The sequence below is a fragment of the Triturus cristatus genome, chromosome 2_2 (genome assembly GCF_964204655.1).
Source record: "Triturus cristatus chromosome 2_2, aTriCri1.1, whole genome shotgun sequence".
Taxonomy (NCBI): domain Eukaryota; kingdom Metazoa; phylum Chordata; class Amphibia; order Caudata; family Salamandridae; genus Triturus; species Triturus cristatus.
The window spans coordinates 830,971,082-830,995,118 of NC_140582.1; the positions used below are offsets into that span (position 1 = coordinate 830,971,082).

Below are 24,037 nucleotides of genomic sequence, written 5' to 3' on the forward strand. Positions count from 1 at the left end.
GTAGGCTTGCCCACTCACAAAATGTAGAGATACCCTCTGCATTAGTAGGTCTGACCCATGTTTAAAGGACTACTTGACTGTATGTGTAAGTAGGTTGTTTCAGTACTTGGGTGCACATCTGAGTAAGTGGAGGTCTTCTCCTGTAGGAATGCCATCAGATCTTTAACTAAGTGTACCAATACATGGAAGTCTGTTTGACTAATTCTATGACACACTAAATGTGTATGTAGGTGGCTGAACAAACAGGTCAGGACCTCTGTTGGTGAATACAGGGGTATGTAAGTAGGTGTACAACTGGCTTTGATAGTGCTGGATTCATAACTAGTGTCTGAACATGTGAGACAATGCATACCTGCCTCTGCACTGCCCGACTGCATGAGAAAGAGACTATGCTTTTCAAAACATCTGTCACTTGTATTATGCGTGGAATTCTCTATGTAGTAATTGGCATTAGGGCCTGCAAGCGCATGAGTAACTTAGAAAAAGTGAAAATGACAACTTTTATTGTTTAAAACAAACCACCGTGGATTATGGAATACCTATAGCTTATCTCAGAGGTGAGTTATGTGCACTAGAAAGTGGGGTTAAGACTTGGTGAATGGCTTTTTCATGCCAATAAAAGCTGCCAATAAAAGCGAACAGATACCTTTTACAATAGTAGGATTGACCTAAAGATGCTCAGATACCCTCTGCAGTAACACATATATTTTGGGCTACTTGTCTACATGGGTTATTAGGAGTATCACTACTTCAGTACATATCTAAATAAATCAGTACATCCCTCTCTGCTTGTATTACTGGATGTGTAAATGAGTACATAGTTGGATGACTAGTTGTCTTACTATCTCTAAAGGCATCTATATGTGTATCTAACTGCCAGTATGGATTCCTTACTGACTGTATTTATGTGCGCTGGGGTATATAACTATGTGCGCATACTGTTCAATATATACAATATTTAAGTGCTATATGGCATGTGACTAGATGGTTAAGTCCCTCTGGCTTTCTCTGACTGGATGTATGAGTACCTCTATCTTAGGTAAGTGAGTTGCTCATAGTTGGGATACTTCAAAAATAACTGGACATAGGTCTAGAAATACACATATAGGTTACTAAACTTAAAACTGCATTTAGGTAGAAAGCACTCTGTCCTATTGCCTAGCTACATCCTACCATACACATGAGTTGAATGTTAATACTGCTGTATGCAGAAGCTCTGTACAAGTATGTCACCAAATGCCTGTATACCTCATACTCTGTCTGACAGACTACATGAGTAATAACTCTTTACTAGATATGTATACAACTTGTATAATTTGTGAAACACTGCATATTTAAGTAAGCGTTTGGACTCTGAGACTATAGGTGTAACTATTATTTTAAACGGCATGTCTTACTATCTAAAAACATGCAAACCTTCCGTGCCCTGTAACTTAAAAACAGCTACCCTAAAGGGTATCTAATAAATAGCTGGCAATTTTCCCAGATTCATGCTTATGTACTGCTCCAGCGCATGTTTTTCCTTTCAATTATGTGAATTGTAGTCTCCTTTTAAAAAAGAATAAATAAGACTACAAGTCCCAGAGTTCAAAGAAAACCATTCTGTCTGAGTGGCACAAGATACTCACACACCCAGAAAGAGACTTGCCCATCAATAAATATATAAAAATACTCACAAAACCACTCATAGATCATCTTATACACTTAGAATAATTTTCTATATATCATACTCACTTTTAGTAACCTCATATGCATATCTTCCTTTTCAAACACAAACTTTTAAAGTTCAATCTAATTCACATACCTGAAAAATGAGTTTGTTGGATAAATACTTTTTTGGCTGTTAATAGATAGATGTGTCACCCTTAGAGAATGTGAAAACTAAGCATATGAAAGGCACACCAATCTCATACAAGGCAGCCATTAATTGCAACTTTTTCAACTTTGCGCTCTCTGATACTATGAAAGGCAGCAAATAAAAACACGCCTTCCATATTTTGGTTTTGTTACTCAACTTCTGAATGGTTAGTATGTGTTAAAACTGTCATGCACTTTTATTAAGAAACCCAATATGGAAGAGAATAAATCAGGGCGGGTTGGACTTTACCACGAGGCACGCCCTCTCCTCCTCGGCAACAACGGCGGTCCTGGGCCTAAAAGGGATGCAAATAAATTGAGGTCCGGCGCCGGTGGTGGGGCCCGGATTCCGGAAGACTAGAGGGCCATAGACGGAGCAGTACTCGCAGGGCTAGTGGGGGCTGCTACCAGTGCGGGGTGGGGCCGATTCCCTCACGGCCCCCCCAAAATTGGCTACAGGGGAGCGGCGACCCAGAGTGGCAGCTGGGGACCGGGGCTGGTGACGGGGCCTGGATCCCAGATTGGCCAAATAGGCCGCAGCAGTTGAAGAGGTGGGCCCCGGGATGTGGCCTGGGCCGGGACTTGACTGTTGCCACAAGGGGCACGGAGAGGATCCCATTATATGAATGGGGGACATGTGAGATTGTGATTGGAGCCCTGGGAGGCTTGTATCATACACCAGAGCGGGACCACAAGACTCCAGCAAGCGCACAAGAGAGGGGGCCTAGAGCACTAAGCCAGACCTCTGAAGCTTGAAGGAGCTACTGAAAGACGGTGGCTAGCTGAAGTAAACTCTGCCTGAGTAAAACTTGCCAGCAACAACAGTTGAGACTGCCGGCGCAGCGTTGTCAGAGACTTGGTAATAGATTCTGGCACGTCTGCAACCAGCAGAAGAGCTAGATAAACAACATTGCCGCTTCCTAGCTACTCACCAAATAGTAGTTCAATGGGACTCGCCCCCACCCCAGCCGAATAGCAGTCTCTCAGAAGAGACACCAATGACAAAAGGACTTTGAGACACGCTCGAACAGCGGAACAACTCCGGAACCTTGCCTGGCACGACCGGTAACACCTGGGACGCCGGAGCTGGACGAGATGGCCGGGAAAAGAACAAAGAAGGAACGGTCCCTTAAAGAAATGTTTGGGAAGACTGGCGGCCCAGGGACAGAGGACAAATCACCGATTCAGGGGGCAGAGCCTCAACTGGATTCGGGCGACTGGGAGGGCCCAATCACCAAAGCGTATTTAGAATATCTCTTCTCCTTACGCACAGACCTACAAGCAATGAAGGCATAGTTCGCCTCAGACCTTCGAGAGGTCCGACGAGTTGTGGACAAGGTGGGCGAGCGAGTGGCAGAACTTGAAGATAAAGAAGTCAGCCAAGTGGAGGAAGTTGTGTGGCTCCAACAAGAAGTCCTTAAGCTAAGGGACCAGCAGCTGAACCTCCAGGCAGATAACGAGGATCTGGACAACAGAGTGAGGAGGAATAACATCCGTATAAGAGGAGTGCCATCAAAGGCAGAAGGATCTTACCTACGCGAATATGTAACGGACCTCCTAAGACATGTTGCAGGCCTCATAGAAACCTCAACCCTCCAGCTGGACCGGGTACATAGAGTGGGCCCCGAAAGACCTGGAAAAGGACCCCCACTGATATTTTAGTATGTGTCCATGACTTCCAGATCAAAGAAGACATCCTCAAGAAAGCCAGGGACTCCCACCCAATCCACTTCAAGGGTCACTCGCTGACATTTTATCAAGATCTCTCATGGATTACCCTCCAGAAATGCAGGGACTTCCGACCTGTTACGGAGCATCTAAGGAAAGCGAAGATACCTTACGCACGGGGTCATCCGTTTCGTATTATCTTCAGGCTTGAAGGAGTGCTGCACCAGATCAGATTCCTGAAGGAGGCCTGCACCCTCCTGCAAATCACCATGAGAGAGGATAATAGGGGTATGGGTCATTATGCATCTGCAGACTGTTATAGCTCGGCACTTGTGGGAGGGATGCAGCGGCCAGGCAGTGTAGCTCACTCAATTAGTCAGGATGCACAATGTTCGTCTGGTGAGTCTCAATGTATGGGGTCTCAATAACCCTGTAAAGCACAAAACAATCTTATCCTGCCTTGAGCAATCCGGAGGGGACATATGCTTATTACAGGAAACCCATCTGCTTGCTAGTGAGGTCCACCGCATGCGCTCTCCTAGGTTCCCTAGACAGTTCTGGTCCTCTGGTTCAACTAAAAAAAGGCATAGCCATTCTACTTGCACAGAGCTTTACGGGCAACGTCTTGGAGGTTGTGGCAGAGCTCAAGGGAAGAGCTATAGGGATTAGATTGCAATGGGGACATGCTCAGTTCATTCTAGCTTTCATATGCGCACCTAACGAGCATCGGGAATGCTTTTTGCTTACCTTCCTTCCGCACCTGTTGGTAACCCCGGACCGAGATGTAGTGCTTGGGGGGGGGGGGGGGGGGCCTGAATTTAGTAATTAATACAGACATAGATCGCTCTGGCCAATGCTCCACACAAACTGGGACTCTTTCACAAGCTGGTCATCAGTGGCTCTCAAGTAACTCCCTAAATGATGTGTGCAAGCAATTGCACCCCTCCGTAAGGGACTATACATATTTTTCCGCAGCACACAAAACTTATGCCCGTATTGACCATTTTTTAACCACAGATGCATTGTTAAGCAGTATAGCTGAAACAACGATTGAACCTCGTACGTTATCTGATCATGCTATGATTACACTTTCTCTGAACATGAACATCACTCAGTCCCGCCCATCCCGATGGCGCCTCGAGATGTTTTACTACACTTAGAGCAGATTATACAAGCAATACACAAATCACTTACAGACTACCTCTCCAACAATGATAACGGAGAAGTTCGTCCAACCTCACTGTGAGAAGCCCTAAAGATAGTTATTCGGGGAGAACTCATAGCAGTAGCGGCAGGTGAAAACCGGCTTCGCAAAGAACATAGAAGGGAGCTGGAGGCCAAAGTGGCGGAACTCGAATCCAAACACAAGCACACTGGAGCACCCCGTGTCTGGAGGGAACTAGAAAAGCATCGACTCATTCTCAACAGGTTAGATCTCGATAGGGCAGAGTATGCCCTGCTACGACTGTGGCATAAATTCTTCCTCAGTGGCGAACGTTCGGGCTGCAGCTCATAAATTGCATCAACGGGAGATATCGGGATCGATTGTGGCTATCTGGACCGCAAGATGCGCAGTAGTAAACGCGGACTGCGATATTGCGGTGGCTTTCTGCACGTTCAATGCTGGGCTCTATTTGGAGGATGACTCTCTATGTGGGAACCGGGCTGTCTATCTGCAGGGTGCGAGGGTAACCGCTCTACCAGCGGATATAGCAGAACTTATTGATCGCCCCTTCCAGGTAGAAGAGATAGTCACGGCTAAGGTTCTCCCAGCCTCTACTCGCTTCTTTGAAGCCCTGCACTTCTCCATTGAAATATCCCCTAGGAAAATGTTCAGAGGCATGTTACTCAATGGCCCCCCCAGTGCTAGAAGCGCATTTGTGCAAAAGCTGGATGGGCTCTTGGAACCCACCCTCGCCAGTAATGAATTTACCATTCTTGGTGACTTTAATGTTTATTTAGAAGACACTGAGGACAAGGAGACTGTCACTCACTAGAGGTGCTAGGGGCTTTGGGCCTTACTCAGACGCTCCACTCCCCCACTCATGAGGCAGGATACACGCTTGATGGGATTTTCAACCCACGCTAGGACTATCACAAAAAGAAATTCTTCCTTTGACATGGACAGACCATTTGTTAATTAAGTTTGACCTGGCAGTTCCCATAGCTCAACCAGTAAAGATAACAAAAACGCCCTCCTCGACCTATGTAGCTTGGAGCAAAGTAGATTCAGCTTTGTTTCAGGCTTATTTAGAGGAGACACGTCCACAGCTTAATCTGTCTTCAGATTTAGATGCTATTAAATATACAGACTGGCTTAATGAAGCAATTAAAGCCTCAGTGCCTACCTGGAAAACTTCAGGGAATCGAGCTCACCATCGGCCCCCTGGTTCTCCGACGCCCTGCGCAAGGAAAAACAAATGGGCCGTAAAACAGAAAGGCGCTGGAGCGCAAACTACAACACATCAGAAAAAGGGTGGTATAAAACTGTTTTAATTCATTATAAAAACTCTGTGAAAACTGCAAAAAGGGACTATTTTACTAAACAAATCGAGAAAGCTAAAAATACCTCCAAAGATTTGTTCAGGGTAGTAAATAATTTAGCGTCGCTACCAAAGACTGACGCAACAAAATGTGACCAAAACTTTTGTGATTTGATTGCATCGGCTTTTAAATCAAAAGTTATGGATATTTACGACGCTTTTATAGCCACGTCCGATCACAGTTCTGTAGAATTGCCCTTGTGTGCCGAATCTAAGAGGAACTACTTTTGTTTGTTTTCTTCAATTTCCTCTGATGATGTGGTAGTAAAACATATTAGACGCTAACTCTGGGTCGCCAACTGACCCCTACCCACCTGCAGTCCTTAAAAAGATAGTGGAGGTGGTAAGCTCTGAATTTACACAGATTATTAATACCATGTTCAGTTTAGGCAATTTCCCATCCATATGGAAAAATATGCTCCATTCTCCCCTTGTTGAAGAAACCCAACCTAGATGTGGCTAATCCATCTAACTATCGTCCCATTGCCCGTCTACCACTCCCGGACAAAATAGTTGAAAGAATTATGATTAAGCAACTATCTCAATTCATTCAGGACAATGATCTGCTCGATCACTCTCAGTACGGATTTCGACAGGAGCACAGCACTGAAACTGCTCTGATCAATGCCACTGAGGAAATCAGAACAGTGATGGACAGAGGGGGGACAGCCGCCCTGATCCTCCTCGATTTATCAGCCGCATTTGACACTGTGGACCATAATTTGTTTCAACAGCCGCTGGAATCGATGGGGGTCCAGGGAATGGCATTGACCTTACTGGCCTCCTTTCTGAATGAAAGGTGATTAACAGTCACAGTGGACAGGGAGGACCTGGCTTGGCAGTTCGGGCTGGACTGTTCCCATGAGGCACAGGGTCAAGACTGATTTGCATATGGCTGGGTTCAAACTGGCAAGGCATGGTGAGCAAAAAAACTATGGATTTAGGCCCAAATCTCTGTACTGGGGTGAATGTATGACATTGTTCTGCATTCTGTCCATCAATTGTTGTTTTTGCATTTGTCACCCCGAGTGGGAAGGGTATGCCCAGACGTGGGTCCCGTGCTCTCCATGCCACTGGAATCAAGCTATCCTGGCTGAAGAGGGGTGAAACCCCGAAACCGGTCCTAGGATGCTTGTTTCCAGTCCAGGGAGGACCTGGCTTGGCAGTTCGGGCTGGACTGTTCCCATGAGGCACAGGGTCAAGACTGATTTGCATATGGCTGGGTTCAAACTGGAAAGGCATGGTGAGCAAAAAAAACGATGGATGTAGGCCCAGATCTCTGTACTGGGGTGAATGTATGACATTGTTCTGCATTCTGTCCATCAATTGTTGTTTTTGCATTTGTCACCCCGAGTGGGAAGGGTATGCCCAGATGTGGGTCCCGTGCTCTCCATGCCACTGGAATCAAGCTATCCTGGCTGAAGAGGGGTGAAACCCCGAAACCGGTCCTAGGATGCTTGTTTCCAGTCCAGGGAGGACCTGGCTTGGCAGTTCGGGCTGGACTGTTCACATGAGGCACAGGGTCAAGACTGATTTGCATATGGCTGGGTTCAAACTGGAAAGGCATGGTGAGCAAAAAAACGATGGATTTAGGCCCAGATCTCTGTACTGGGGTGAATGTATGACATTGTTCTGCATTCTGTCCATCAATTGTTGTTTTTGCAGTTTTCAATAAGAGCCATATGTTTTACCCTGTGGAGTACCTCAGGGATCTTCCTTGAGTCCAACTCTTTTTAATATATATGTCGCGGAACTCGCCCCTTTGATTCGAAAATTTGGTTTCAGTCTGACGTCCTGTGTGGATGACACCCAGATAGTCGTGGCAGCATATAGGAACCAAGCTTCGCCCACCCTACAGTTTCAGAACTGTATGAGCGAAGTAAACTGATGGATGGGATTGCATTGTCTGAAGCTCAACTCTGAAAAGACTGAGATCATAATCTTCGGTAATCTGCAACCTAGATGGGACAATCTTTGGTGGCCAGCAGAGATGGGTGAAGCACCCAAACCTGTGCAAAAGGCCAAAAATTCAGGAGTGTGGATTGACACCAAACTAGCACTATCACACCAGACTAACACTATCGTCTCCGCCTCCCACTTCTTGATAAAAAAACTGAAGAAAATCCTGACATACATTCCTACGGATTCCAGAAAGTTGGTGGTTACTGCACTGGTCCAGTTAAAACTGGACTATTGCAATGGTCTTCACCTTGGTACGCAAGAGCAATATCAGAAAAAACTTCAGGCGATTCAAAATACAGCTGCTCGGCTGCTGGGAAACATCCCCAAATATGACTCAATGTCCAAGGAGATTCGCAGACTTCACTGGCTCCCGGTGGCTCAGCGAATTAAGTATAAAGCTCTCTGTTTAGCATACAAGGCTCTGAACAACACAGGACCTTTCTCTCTTAGAAATCTCTTTGTCTGGTATCAACCGTCCAGACAGTTGCGGTCCACAGGCGCAAGACTGATCAAAGTGCCAAGAATACGAACCACAGGTTTGGGCTGCCGAAGTTTATGTTACAGTACCGCAAAACTGTGGAATACGCTACCGGTCGAGCTCAGAGGGGCTGCCTCCCTCACCATTTTTCGAAAAAAGTAAAACACATGGCTATTCCAGAATTGATCCCCTGGTGGTGAATACTGCATTAATAGCGCCAAGACACCTTTGGGTATTCGCGCGCTCAACAAGTCTTATTAACAACATAACGGCGATAGCATACCTCAAAACTGATAAGTCACTATGCCCAGATGGCTTTGCTCCCCTGTTCTACAAGAAATTCTGTCAGACCCTGGCCCCTATACTCTTCAACTCATTCCTTGATATTGGGGCTTTGCCTGACTCCTTCACGGATGCCACCATCAAAAGACCCCCTGGACTTGTGCGCCTTACCAACCGATCTCCCTGCTGAATGTGGATGCAAACATTTTCACAGGTATTTAGTCAGCTCTCATCAATCCATATATGGCAGAGCTCATTGAGCCAGACCAAGCCGGCTTTATACCAACAAGACAGTGTGGGGATAACACCAAGTGCCTTATACACCTTACCGACCTCATTGACTGCTCTCGCAAGGAGGCCCTCCTGCTGTCAATAGACGCAGAGAAGGCCTTCGATAGGGTACACTGGCCCTTCCTGATGGAGACGCTTCGACACTTCGGATTTGGGGACAGATTTCTCGGTTGGGTCGACTGTATATATAAAACAGCAAGGGCTTCAGTCCGGGTCAACGGATTCTCCTCCAGACCCTTCCCTATGGGTAGAGCGACGCAACAGGGGTGTCCACTCTCCCCTCTATTATTTGCTTTCTATATGGAGCCAATGGCCCAGAGAGTAAGAAACGTATTGATAACTGGGATCCGATTAGGGGCTGATACGCATACTATCAGCCTATACGCTGATGATTTGATACTTTCCTGACAAACCCCGCAACCTCGCTTCCGGCTTTGGTCAGCGAATTCACACGCTTCAGAGAGGTATCTGGATTCAAAGTAAACCTGCATAAGTCACAGATACCCAATTTATCTACGAACCCTACCAACGCGGAGGCGCTCGCTAGGCAATTCCCTTTTTATTGGCTAGCGACCACATAACATATTTGGGGATCTTGTTAGCACGCACCCCGGCTAAAATATTAAAAGTTAATTGTGGCCCACTCCTTGAGCAACCGCTTTATCTGGGGGAGGAAACAACCGCAACTTAGCTTCACTCAAATTACAAAACCCAAGGCTGATGGGGGAATGGGGGTCCGAGTCATCTCACGATACTTTCAGGCATCACAATTACGCTTCATTCTGGAATGGAATCGCCCCATTTCAGAGAAGCACTGGCTATTTATGGACCAAACTATTGCAGGAATCAACATATGGCGTGAGATCTGGCGTCCACGCAAACACAGGGCCTGGGACTTTACTCCTCCCCTGTGACAGCAACAACTGAGGGTCTGGGACACCACAGCGTTCCGATTCGGTCTCACATCATTCCCTGGTGGATAGTCCAGACTTCCCTCCGGCGTGCAAATCGGCGAAGCTGTAAATATGGCATGAGCAGGGCTGCAAGAGGGTCGGTTCCCTATTTGACCGGAATGGAATCATTCATTTCGACCAGCTTAGAAGAGACTATTGGCTCCCCTCCTTGATTACTTTATATATAGCCAAATAAAGCATTGGGTAACCTCGTCAGAGATGAAACCAGGGGCCTCCCGATGTCTAAGAAAATTTGAAAAATGGCTCAGCACTAAGGAGAATGATCAACCCCTTATTTCAGAATTATACACATTCCTCTCATTGGATTCTACTTACACGAAAACTAAGGGTCAACTTAGATGGGAAGCGGAACTAGGACAAACCCACACAGAGGAGTGGCAGGATATATTTTTTAGGTCCCATCACACAGCACACGACATCCTGTGCACGGAGGTAGCGTACAAGGTGGCCACATATTGGCATCTAACGCCGGTCATATTAAATTAATGGAATAAAGAGCGTACAGCCTACTGTTGGCGAGGGTGTGGACAGACAGGATCACTAGTGCACCTGCTATGGCACTGCCCTAAATTAGTGAGATACTGGGACATGATACTCCAAGACATTAATGATGCTTTCAACACTGATATCCCACGCTTCCCTGCCTACATTCTCTTAGGACTCCCCAACACTCTTAACATTCCCCTTGCGCTCTATGCGAGGAAGGCAAATAGCCCTTATCCTGAATACTACGCGAACAGAGTTACTGGCCCACTTGGGTTCGGATAGAGTCCCTGACCATTCAGCTTGGTTGAGACGACTATGGACGGTATTAGGTGTGGAGCGACTCTCTATGATAGCGGAGAATAAAGCAAATGATTATCCTCACTTATGGAAGCCCTTTATTGCTATACTTAGCAAAGATTTTAGAGAAGTGACTTGCCCTAGGCCCCTGAAAATCCTGTGCCTTACAGAAGCTTCCCAGCATGAGGGTTTTGAAATAGCGAACACATGGATGCCCCTACGAGCGTATGGATGGAACAGTACCAGGGTGCGGAGGAGAGAGGGGAGGGAGGGTGGGGAGGGGGAAGGTTTTCTTCTAGGGATCTTATGTAACCGTTTTTGTTTCAGTTCTCTCTAAGTGTCAGTGAGTTCATCTGACTGAACTTCTCTTTCTCTTCATTTCACATGACTTGGCCAAGTGCTTGAGATATCAGTACAGACCTTGGGTGATTAGGCCTCCAAGTTGTGGGCATATAGCTGAGTCTCTAAAACTACCAATGCTAAATTATCTCTTGATTATAATGCACAGGTCTATTATATCTTGTTGCTGTGAAACTTGTAAAACTAAATAAAAAAGAGTTATTCCATAAAGACTCTAAGGGAATTAACATGGGAAATGCACTTTTTTTTTACCCCCCTTTTTCTTCCCTCCCACTTGACAGTTCGCCCCACAACTTTCCATACACACATAACCCCAGCTTGACACTGTTTGGGGAAAATTGTGTGAAGATTTGTCAAATGGTGCCAAAGTTACAGGCAAGTAAAAAAACACTTTTTCTTTAGAAACATGGTCTTAACAACAACTACCTGCTTGCGACCGGCAGTAGGTTATATATATATATAGATAGATAGATAGATAGATAGATCGATAGATAGATAGATAGTACTTCAGGGTTACTGTCAGACATAAATACATTAGCTGTGGATTGGTTTGGTTGTTTGAGAATGTGCAGCTATCTGAAGACATCATGTAGAATGTGCGCAGGTGAACTCTTCACAGAGTAGAGTGCTGCATTTGATTTTCCCATCCATTGAAATTTGAAGCGATTAATAATTTTGTCTAGAAATTTAAAAAAAGAAAACAATTTTGGCTGAAATTTGAAGAATGCTTAAACTAATGGTTCATGTGCCATACCCACTGCAGATTATTCATAATGATCACAGAAATGCATAATTTCATTGGCCCAGCATTTAATACTTGGGAAAACACGACTAATATGTTTGGATTTGAGCCCATTTCATTTTCTAACTGTCGTAGTAAGAATTACATAACAAATATTAGCCATTTTGTATTATGTGTTCTTAGGGACGAAGGGCAGTCCAGAAGAGCATGGTTTACATTGATGATCACAGAGTTATGTTGAAGTATCTATTCCCATTGAACGAAATCGTGGTGGATTTTTATGACAGTTTGAAATCTCTGTCTTCCGGCTATGCCAGGTAAAATATTCTAGTAGCAAATGATAAGCATGTTTATACGTTTCAATATCTTCTTCCACCAAATTTGCACGGCTGGAGGCCAAACTGATTACAAATTAAACTCTTTATTAAACACATTTCCGAGCATTGGTGGTGCGTCTATTTTCCTGTCTCAACCCATTCTTTTTATTCCAGCTTCGATTATGAAGAGGCTGGATATGAGCCAGCTGAACTGGTTAAAATGGAGATTCTTCTAAACGGTCGCTCAGTGGAGGAGCTTACTACAATTGTGCATAAGTGAGTATGTCAACACAGACTATAATGAGAATGCAATTGCAGTTGGGAGACAGCAGCATATAACAAAGGACCTATGGTCCTAGATATTCGAAGTCTGCCTGTTTTATAGCCACTAGACTGTTACACCTCCTCCTCGGCTGCTCTCTTTTAGCACACCTATATCTACTCTTCCATGACGATAAGGGGCAAACCATGCGATCAAAAACAACATTATTACTTCAGTACATTCCATAAAATTATTTTTCTATTCAGAGAAAGAGGATGTGGATGCTGAGTATTATGTGAGATGTTGACTGGCCCAACAGAACAGACAGGAGACACAATGGACAATATCGCCACCAGGACCTGCCGGCTGCAGCAAAGTTATCCATTCAAAATTGGCTGCTCCTGTCTCGCTTGGCCTAACAGTAATCTGGAGCTAAGGTGGCTCTGAACCCCATATACTGGCACATACAAACTTTAAATTGTTAAGAAAGAGCAAGCCATCAGTATGATGAACTGATAACGGTCAGTACCCTGGTATGCATAAGCTTTTCTTTCACACAAAACCTTGGAAATGTTCTTTGAGGTATACCTGAAAAAAATACAGAGTGAATAGCATAATTGGGCTTATGGACACTAAGGTAACACGTGGCCCTGGTCTCAAAATATAGTCTGCAGACTATTGACACAATTAGACATTTTTCATAATGTAAATACTAAGGGCCTTATTTAGACTTTGCCAGACTGGATCCTCTGTCTCAAATGTGGTGGATATCCTTTCTGCTATACTAAAAGTCCATTATAGCTTAGGGCACTTGTAATATGGTGGACGGCATATCTGCCTTGGTATGGCTGTATGACAAAATCACTCATACCTTTACCAGGCATGCCCCTTTACAACACGTTAATTACAGCACATGCATCTTTACCATGTATGGCTTTACCACGAATATCTTTGCCACGCATGCCTTTACCACGAAAATTTATTTTCCAGGTAAGTATTTTATATATATATATTTATATCGAACAAGTTTTTGGCTCTCCCCACTTCCCAGCCAGCGAAGAGTCACGGACTCCAGTGGCAAATTCAGGTCTTTATTATTTTAGCTTTATGACGCATTTCGGACAACAGGGTGTCCTTGTTCACATGTGGAAACCCAGTCCGCCTACTGTTTTTATACTTTTGTTTTTTACTTTCCCCCGTGTCATGTGATCAAAATCGACATGAAAAACATACTACATGGCTTGATTCCTCATAGTCTGTTTTTACAATTAACGTGCTCTGTTCATGATGCATATTTGCTTTGCTATTGACTATTTTTGGTCGGGCATGTCCAACATTCTTGACTCATTTTATAAAGTGCGTTTATTAATTAATGTTACAGTTCAGCATTATCATGTTACATATAGTAAACAAATATTCACATATATAATTAAATATTATGTCATTCATTTCATGATAAAAAATATATATAAATAAAGATATATATATATATATAATGTGTATACCTGCAATTAAAAGAGAATTGGATATAAATTTCACCTTAGTCGTCTGTGCAAAACTCGCATTTTGTAAACATGTTGGAGCACGGATAACTTATGCATATAGTGCTGATTAAAGTGAAAAGAAAAATTGTTATTGTTTGAATAGGGCAGCCGCCTTTTCCAAACTTTAAAGTCTAAATGCTATAATATTATATTCGTGCATGAATACAATTTATAGAATATATGTTGACTTTAAAAAAAATAAAAAGAGGGTTTGCAGCTGAGGATCTGAAAGTGCATGTTTTTTCTTCATATAGGGTGCCTTACAGAATATTATGTAAGTACTCTGTATTGTTCAGCCCTCTGGGCTGTGTCTACTGTCTAGCGCTAAGATAATTTTGGACTCTAGTTGACATAGTGATCGTTCCCTATTGCCCCCTCTACGGGGGTTTGGGATTGCCGCAATCACATAATATTTTAGGCACTTCAGGTCATTGCCATATGTCAACTTGAAGTGCCTGGCTACTGGGTACGCTGTGTCGTTATTGACGATTGCTCGCAGATGTTGTAGGATTCTGACATGCACTTGTAGCTTTGTACTTCCCACATATCGTTGGCCACAGGTGCATGTCAGAACGTACACAGCGTACTCAGTCTTAAAATTGTAGCTGCCTTTGATCTTAATTTCAGTGGGACTGAATGGAGTCATATATTTTGTGGTGTTTTCCCCGAATCTACATGCTCATCATGTAGAGCATTTGTAAAACCCATGTCGTGGCTGTAACCATGTTCTATTTTTCTTATGGATTTCAGGGCTACTTCTGACAATTTGGGATCTCATTAAAATTCCCTTTCTGCAAGTGATGGTGGAATTGTCTAAGAGATCAGGAGTCAAAACTGCATCTGTGAGAACTATAGGCCAATTTCGTTCATTAATTGACCTTATTTGTCTTTCTTGTTGGTTGAAAGTGAGGATGAGTCTCGGCGCATTGACTTCTTGTATCTGGTCTATGTTTTTGGGTTTTGGCTCTAGCAGGGATTCTCTTGGTTTGAGGGCCACTTTGGCCACTGCCTCATTGAGGATTGATGTACTATATCCTGTCTGTCTGAACCTCATTAATGCTTCTTGTGTGCACATCTCCTGATCTTCTGTGGTACTACATATTCTTTTTATTCTAAGGAGTTCCCCATAGGGTATACTCCGTACTAAGTGTTTGGGGTGAGCACTAGACGCATGGAGCATCGAGTTTCCAGCTGTTGTTTTTCTATATAGAGTGGTTGTAATGTGTCCTTCATTAATGTATACTCTCACATCTAGAAAATCAACACTCTTTTCGCTGATGTATGAGGTGAATCTTAAGTTGGCAGAATTGTTGTTGATGTTGTTTATGAACAGAGTGGCAGTTTCCTCATTGCCCTGCCAAACAATAAAAAACATCTTTATACCGAAGCCAATGCTTCACATGCTTGGTATACATTACTGAATGTGTTGACCTGAGGGCCTGCTCCTCCTACCAGCCCACCGTGAGGCAGGCGTAGCTGGAGGAGAAGCAGTACCCCATAGCCATGCCCCTCAGTTGTTTATACAATTCATTTCCAAACATGAAGTAGTTGTTGTTGAGGCTCCATGCTATGCATTCCATGATAGTTTTGTTGTGTTCGTAACATTCTGCAGGCCTCATAGCTAGGAAATGTTTGATCGCCGCAAGTCCTGTTTGGTGATCGATACATGTATACAATGACTCTATATCTAGAGTTATGAACCTCATGTCAGCTCCCCATTGTATATTCTTGATTTTATTCAAAAAGTCTCATGTATCTTTTACGTAAGTCGAGTGACATATATATATATATTTTTTTTATTTTATTTTACCTACTGGCGGTCGCCAGTGGGTAGTTATAGTTAGGACCTATTATCCATAGGAAATCTGCAACATTCTATTTAGAATAACGTTGGCACCGGTTGACGAGTCTTCGCGAAATTTTTAAAACTCGTGGCCCGCTCCGGTCCGCTCCTATCCTGAAAGTCTTGGGGTGATTCGTCAAGCGGGGGCTGAGAAAAAAGGGGGTCCCAAAACGTGTTTTTCCCATGCAATTTTCCATAGGGACCGTTAGTCGCAGCTACGGCCCGAACTGCTGAACGGAATTACACCAAATTTGGCAGAAAGGTAGACCTTGGTTCACACTCGTCCCTTTTGGTTAAATGGTGTAAATCTGTTCAGTAGTTTTTTAGATATTAAAGGAAAAAAAGATAGATATATCTGGGTGGAGCCTAACCACTCATCTCATTGTGAGATCTGATTGGCTGTCAGCACTTCATCCAAGAAGTGTTGGCAGCCATCGTGGGACCAATATACACGATAACACCTCATTAAAAAGCTTTGCAGTTAATAGAAGGTTTTAAGACTTTAGTTACATTATAAATCGTTTGTGGATGCTACCATAATCATTTTAGGAATTGTGGTGTGTTCTAAGGTGATTTTACCATGTGAAAAAGCCTTCTGCGGTGATATCATGAATCATGTTTGAGAGAAAACTATTTTCTCATGCTTTTCCCACAGAGGTTTGGAAAGTGATCTATAAGCTAAACTGAGAGCAAATTTTCTGTAAATTCACATTATCTTTCTCAGTCATGTGAGAATGAAGTCTGACATTCTCAGTAAAACATGTACATCCAACAAGGGCAGAGACTGTCAGTTGATTCCTTTCTGTTCTACTGCAGCTTCCCAGAGTCGTCTATAGAACAACTAGAGCGCTAACAGTACTACTTATGACAAACGTATGGCACACCTGAAGCCATCTTCATTGAAATAAAGTGGTAAATCTTAAAACATTTTATTTAAAAAGGAACAAAATTAGGGGGTTCATTTTGCCAAAGAAAGTATGATTAGTGCTGCAGAAAGAAAAATTAGGGCACATTTTGAGTGACTTCTCAAATCCTCTTCTATTTCATTAAAAAATTCTGACATGCAGACTGAAACATGCACTTTCAATACCAGCAGCAGACTTCCCTGGTGAGCAGTAGCTTTACTACAGTGATCTAATAAGCAACTAAAATGCTAACATTCTGAATTGATGGCAAATGTGTGACACATCTGAATGCCTTCTTGATGGAATCAAAGTAAAAAACTGAAAGTATTTCCTACTGAGGAGACTTTAGTAAATGAGGAAATTAGGAAACTTCATAACAAATAAGTCTCCCAAGATGGCCACCAGAGACAAAAGAGCCCAAATGTAGCACAAATATCACCCAAATGTAGCCCAAGTATAGCCCAATGACAGAATGTCCCAGAGTGTTCTAAAGAACAACTAGAGCGCTAACAGTCTTACTTATGACAAACGTATGGCACTCCTGAAGCCATCTTGATTGAAATAAAGTGGTAACACTTAAAACATTTAATTTGCAAAGGAACAAAATGAGGGTGTTAGTTTTGCTATAGAAATTATGATTAGTGCTGCAGAAAGAAAAATTAGGGCACATTTTGACTTCTCAAATCCTCTTCTATTTCATTAAAATATTCTGACATGCAGACTGAAACATGCACTTTCAATACCAGCAGCAGACTTACCTGGTGAGCAGTAGCTTTACTACAGTGATCTAATGAGCAACTAGAGTGCTAACATTCAGAATAGAATTTATGGCAAATGTGTGACACATCTGAATGCCTTCTTGATGGAACCAAAGTAAACAAGCATAGAAAATGCAATAGGTCTCGCCCTGGTTTATGTTAAAGCAATTCTGTTTGTAATTAGGTGGCTTTTTAGCTTTGCTTTAATTAGTGTTTTTCAAACTTTCTTGTACATAACATGCATATGTATGCATATATGTATATGTATGCATGCATTTATATTCTATTTATATAGATATGCAGATTATATATATGTTTATATATGCATGTATATATATCCACATACATATATATAAATATTTATGCATATATATGCATATATATGTGTGAATGTAGAGCGAGGTAGAGAGAGAGGTAGAGAGTAGAGGATGAGTAATAGAGAGTAGAGAGTGAGTAGTAGTAGAGAGAGTAGCAGAGAGTAGTAGAGTGAGTAGTAGAGTGAGTAGTAGAGAGTGAGTAGTAGAGTGAGTAGTAAAGAGTGAGTAGTAGAGAGTGAGTAGTAGAGTGAGTAGTAAAGAGTGAGTAGTAGAGAGTGAGTAGCAGAGTGAGAGTAGTAGATTAGTAGAGAGTGAGTAGTAGAGTGAGTAGTAGAGAGTAATAGAGAGAGAGTAGTAGAGAGAGTAGTAGAGAGAGAGTAGTAGAGAGTGAGTAGTAGAGAGTATCAGAAAGTGAGTAGTAGAGAGGGAGTAGTAGAGTAGTAGAGAATGAGTAGTAGAGAGTAGTAGAGAGTGAGTAGTAGAGAGCAAGTAGTAGAGAGTGTGTAGTAGAGAGTGAGTGGTAGAGAGTGAGTAGTAAAGAGAGTAGTAGAGAGTGAGTAGTAGAGAGTGAGTAGTAGAGTGAGTGGTAGAGTGAGTACTAGAGAGTAGTAGAGAGTGAGTAGTAGAGAGCAGTAGAGAGTGAGTAGTAGAATGAGTAGTAGAGAGTGAGTAGTAGTGAGTGAGTAGTAGAGTGAGTAGTAGAGTGAGTAGTAGAGAGTGAATGGCAGAGAGTAGTAGAGTGAGTGGTAGTGAGTAGTAGAGAGTAGTAGAGAGTTAGTAGTGGAGAGGAGTAGAGAGTGAGTAGTAGGGAGAGAGTAGTGGAGAGTAGTAGAGAGTGAGTGGTAGAGAGTAGTAGAGAGTGAGTGGTAGAGAGTAGTAGAGAGTAGTAGAGTGAGTAGTAGAGATTAGTAGAGAGTGAGTAGTAGAGAGAGTAGTAGAGTAGTAGAGAGTGGGTAGTAGAGAGTGGGTAGTAGAGAGTGGGTAGTAGAGAGTGAGTAGTAGAGAGTGAGTAGTAGAGAGTGAGCAGTAAAGAGTAGTAGAGAGCGAGTAGTAGCGAGCAAGTAGTATAGAGTGAATAGTAGAGAGTGAATAGTAGAGTGAGTAGTAGAGAGAGAGTAGTAGAGAGAGAGTAGTAGTGAGTGAGTAGTAGAGAGTAGTAGAGTGAGTAGTAGAGAGTGAGTAGTTGAGTAGCAGAGAGTGAGTGGTAGAGAGTAGTAGTGAGTAGTAGAGTGTAGTAGCAAGTGAGTAGTAGAGAGTGAGTAGTTTAATTTAAAAGGAACACAATGAGGGGGTTCATTTTGCAATAGAAATTGATTAGTTCTAAAAAAAGAAAAATGAGGGCAATTTTGAGTGACTTCTCAAATCCTCTTCTATTTCATTATAAACTTCTGACATGCAGACTGAAACATGCACTTTCAATACCAGCAGCAGACTTCCCTGGTGAGCAGTAGCTTTACTACAGTGATCTAATAAGCAACTAGAGTGCTAACATTCTGAATTTAAGGCAAATGTGTGATACATCTGAATGCCATCTTGATGGAATCAAAGTAAAAAACTAAAAGTATTTCCTACTGAGGAGACTGTAGTAAATGAGGAAATTAGGAAACTTCATAACAAATAAGTCTCACAAGATGGCCACCAGAAACAAAAGAGACCAAATGTAGCACAAATATCACCCAGACGTAGCCCAAGTATAGCCCAATGACAGAATGTCCCAGAGTGTTATAAAGAACAACTAGAGTGCTAACAGTCTTACTTATGACAAAAGTATGGCACACCTGAATCCATCTTGATTGGAATAAAGTGGTAACACTTAAAACATTTAATTTGCAAAGGAACAAAATGAGGGAGTTCATTTTGCCATAGAAATTATGATTAGTGCTGCAGAAAGAAAAATTAGGGCACATTTTGACTTCTCAAATCCTCTTCTATTTCATTAAATAATTCTGACTTGCAGACTGAAACATGCACTTTGAATACCAGCAGCAGACTTACCTGGTGAGCAGTAGCTTTACTACAGTGATCTAATGAGCAACTAGAGTGCTAACATTCAGAATTTATGGCAAATGTGTGACACATCTGAATGCCTTCTTGATGGAACCAAAGTAAACAAGCATTGAAAATGCCATAGGTCTCGCGCTCGTTTAAGTTAAAGCAATTCTGTTTGTAATTAGGTGGCTTTTTAGCTTTGCTTGTATTAGTGTTTAACTTTCATGTACATAACATGCATATGTATGCATATATGTATATGTATGCATGCATTTATATTTGTATTTATATGTATATGCAGATTATATATATGTGTATATATGTATGTTTATATATATATATATATATTCACTGACATAAACCTTCGGTTTCAGAGACGTTCTAGTTAGAAATTAGTATTTAAAAAAGCTTTGAAATTCACTGGAAAAAACATAGGTTTCAGAGACGTTATCGTTAGAAACTAGCAGTTAAAAAACCTTAGAAATTCACAGAAAAAAACATAGGTTTCAGGGGTATTACAGTTAGCTGGCCATTTCACTCGTACAAAACCATAGAAATTCCTCCGTTATAGTTAGTTCTGCTAACTATAACTCGCGCGCCCGCAATGCACTGCTGATGATGTCACATATTGCACCATTCATGACATGGTCAGTGACATCACTGATGACATCACTGATGACATCTCAAATGACATCACTTAATACATGGATTAGTAACTAAACTATGTGAATGTGTGCATCACTGTCTCTGTTGTTGTATAACATGCTGCATCAGTTGTTCACTAACTACATGAGTGTGTATATTAGTTATTGATTAGTTGGGTGAGTATTTGTATGGGACACTGAGTTTGTGTGTGGTTGGATGGGGTGTGTGTAACTCTCTGCATAGATGTGTGAAGGGTTGACTGATTAGGTGTATAGGTTTAAGAGTGCATGTGGAAACAGTTGTTTGGGTGACTGAAACACTTTAAATTACTCATTTAAACAGACAGTCAGACAGCTACTAAATCCTCCATCCAGGCAGTTATATATCCACTCAATCTTCAATACAGATTGGTATATATATAATACATATTTAAATTTCAAACTAAACCACATTCACTGAATGATGTCATCAGTGATGTCATTTGAGATGTCATCAGTGAAGTCGTCAGTGATGTCACTGACCATGTCATGAATGATGCAATATATGACATCATCAGCAGTGCATTGTGGGCGCGCGAGTTATAGTTAGCAGAACTAACTATAACGGAGGAATTTCTATGGTTTTGTACGAGTGAAATGGCCAGCTAACTATAACACCCTGAAACCTATGATTTTTCTGTGAATGAATATATATATATATATATATATATATATATATATATATATATATATATATATATATATATATATATATATATATATATATATATATATATATATATATATATATATACAAAAAGTGGGTTTCAAGTCCTCTGGTTTTCGGACTAGAAAAGGATTGCACTCACTCGTAGTAGTTAAATGGGAAGGTTTTTATTCTTGCCAATAAACCCAACGCGTTTCACCTCTTCACGGAGGCTTGATCACGGGATGTGGTTACATTGTATGTCTGTCTTTTATGTTTAACATACTAGCATTTCCTGTTAAGTAAACAGTTGCATTGTGGTAAGTGTAGTTTTATATACAGTGAGAAATTATTTGAAACAGTGCTCAAAAAATGAATTTATAATTTAGTACAATTTGTACTTAAGCGGATTCATGATAAAACGATGTTTGTTCATGATGCTCAGAGTTTTTAAAGTTTTTTAATCAGTTTCCTGCTCCCTGGTGAGCATGGATTTTCTCATCCCTTCGGCTTTCATTATTACTTTTTAATGATGAGAGTGATGATTTATTGCAGTTCTATACTCTCCAGTGAGTATTATTTGCAGTTCAACGAGATTTTCAGAGTGCGGGGTGAAGGTCATGCAGTCGCACTTAATTGTGGTTCTCAACACAACTGACTGTTGCTGTTCTTGTTGTCAGACGAGGATTTGTTTGAGATGAGATGTCTTATTTATAAATGAGTGTATAATTCTTCATTTTGATTAAGGCCTCTCGGGTCTAAAGTTCTGAACATGAGGATGTGTTTTGATTCTTTTTGGCGTAGTTTTTTAACACGATCGCCTCCTCTTTCAGAAATGGGTATTTGTTCCAGGACCCAAAATCTTATTGTCTCCCAGTCGCTGTTATGATTTTTTTCCATGTGTTTGGCGACTGTGTTGGTACGGTCTTTGTGAATTATTGCACGCATGTGTTCCAAAATGCGTTTTTTGGCTTCAAATATGGTACTACCAATATATCGTTTTTGGCATGGGCATTCGATCATATAAATCACATAGGAGCTTTTGCACGTTAAATGTTGCCTTATCTTCCATGTTTTGCCATTTTGAATTTGCACTTCTTTCAGCGGTGTTGCTATTTTGCAAATTTTACATTGTTTGCACGGCCAAAATCCCTCTCTCTGTAGCCATGTTAGTTTCTTGGTATTTTGGAAGTGGCTGTGGACTAGTTGGTCCCCGATGTTTTTTGATCTCCTATAGGTGATTTCTGGGTGGTTTCCTATGATCTCTGCCAGTGTGGTATCCATGCATAAGATGCCCCAGTGTTTCCTGATGATCTTATTCAGTGTTTTGTTTTCTGCACTGTATGATGTTATTAGTCTGATTTTTTCGTCAGTTTCCTTTGCTTTTGTTTGATGAAGTATCATTTTCCTGTCTAGATTCAAAACTCTATCTAGACATTTTGTTACCACTTTTTTGGGGTATTGGCGTGACACAAAGCGACTGCTGGTGATATTACTGTTTTTAGTGAAGTCTTGTGTTTTGGAACAGTTCCGTCTCAGTCTCAAAAATTCCCCATATGGGATACTCCATTTGAGATTAGTGTCATGAAAGCTTTGCCCGTGTAGTATGGCGTTTGTCGCTGTACTTTTTCTGTGCAGGGTGGTTTCAATCTTGTTGTTTTCTATATAGATCTCAATGTCCAGAAATGTTATTTTTTTCTCACTTATTTCATAGGTGAATTTGAGATTCATTGGAGAGTTGTTCAGTATCTCAAAGTAATTTGCAAAATCTTCCTTTGTACCATTCCAGATAATTATGAGATCGTCAATGAATCTCAGCCAGGAAACAATTTTGGTTCTCCATTCGTAGTTTCGTGTGTTCCATGCTATGTGTTTTTCAAACCAGCCCATCGTTAAATTCGCATAGTTTGGTGAAAACGAAAAGCCCATGGCGCATCCCTGGATTTGTTTGTATAGCTGTTTGTTAAACAGAAAGAAGTTGTTATTGATGCATAGTGAGATCATTTCATTGAGCATTTCGTTGTGTTCTCTATATTTGATGTTCCTTTTGCCTAGATAGTATTTGCAGGCAGACGTGCCTATGGAGTGTTCGATGTTAGTATATAGCGACGTTACATCCATTGTAATTAATTTGTAATCTGATTGCCATTTTATATTCTCCAATTTTTGGAGTAGATCCGTTGTGTCTTTTAAGTAGGATGGTAATTCTTTTACTAGAGGTGACAGGAAGTAATCAATATAATTGGAAATGGGTTCCAATAAGGAATTATTTGCAGAAACGATTGGTCTCCCCGGCGGTTTTTCCTTATTCTTATGGATCTTTGGTAAGCAATAGAATGTCGGTAACGTAGGATGTTTTTTGTCCAGATATTTTTGTTCATCTTTGTCGATAAGACCCATCTCATGCCAGGTTTGAAGTGATTTGTTCAGGCTGTTCTGTAACTCCGTTGTTGGGTCTTCCTTCAGACGTATGTAGCATTTCGTGTCTGACAGTTGCCTCTGGACTTCCTCCACATATTCAGTTTTGTTCATGATAACGATGTTGCCGCCTTTGTCTGCCGGTTTAATTTCGATTAGTTGATCATTTTGTAGGTCTTTTAGTATTTCCTTTTGTTGTGTGTTGAGATTATTTTTGAGTGTGTTGGGTGAAAGAGAAGCCCTAATCAATCTACATCAAGCCTTACCTAAGGCAGGAGCAGGTGAAAGCGGACTAAAACAAAAATCCAAATTCAATCCGATTCTACCACCTGGAAACAGAATAGATCTCTTCCATGAGACTGTAGTGGAAGAACTCTATAAACTGACACCCAACACACTCAAAAATAATCTCAAC

The 24,037-nt window shown here is 41.7% G+C and overlaps 1 protein-coding gene across 2 annotated transcripts in view; it reads left to right on the forward strand.

Moving 5' to 3' along the window:
• GUF1 (GTP binding elongation factor GUF1) overlaps nucleotides 1-24,037 on the forward strand; it is a 328,054-nt gene that overhangs the window by 206,852 nt on the left and 97,165 nt on the right. For both annotated transcript variants that reach the window (XM_085642161.1, XM_085642162.1), the window contains exons 14-15: nucleotides 12,124-12,257; nucleotides 12,432-12,533. In XM_085642161.1, the coding sequence (XP_085498287.1) occupies nucleotides 12,124-12,257; nucleotides 12,432-12,533 (236 nt within the window). The remainder of the gene's footprint in view (nucleotides 1-12,123; nucleotides 12,258-12,431; nucleotides 12,534-24,037) is intronic.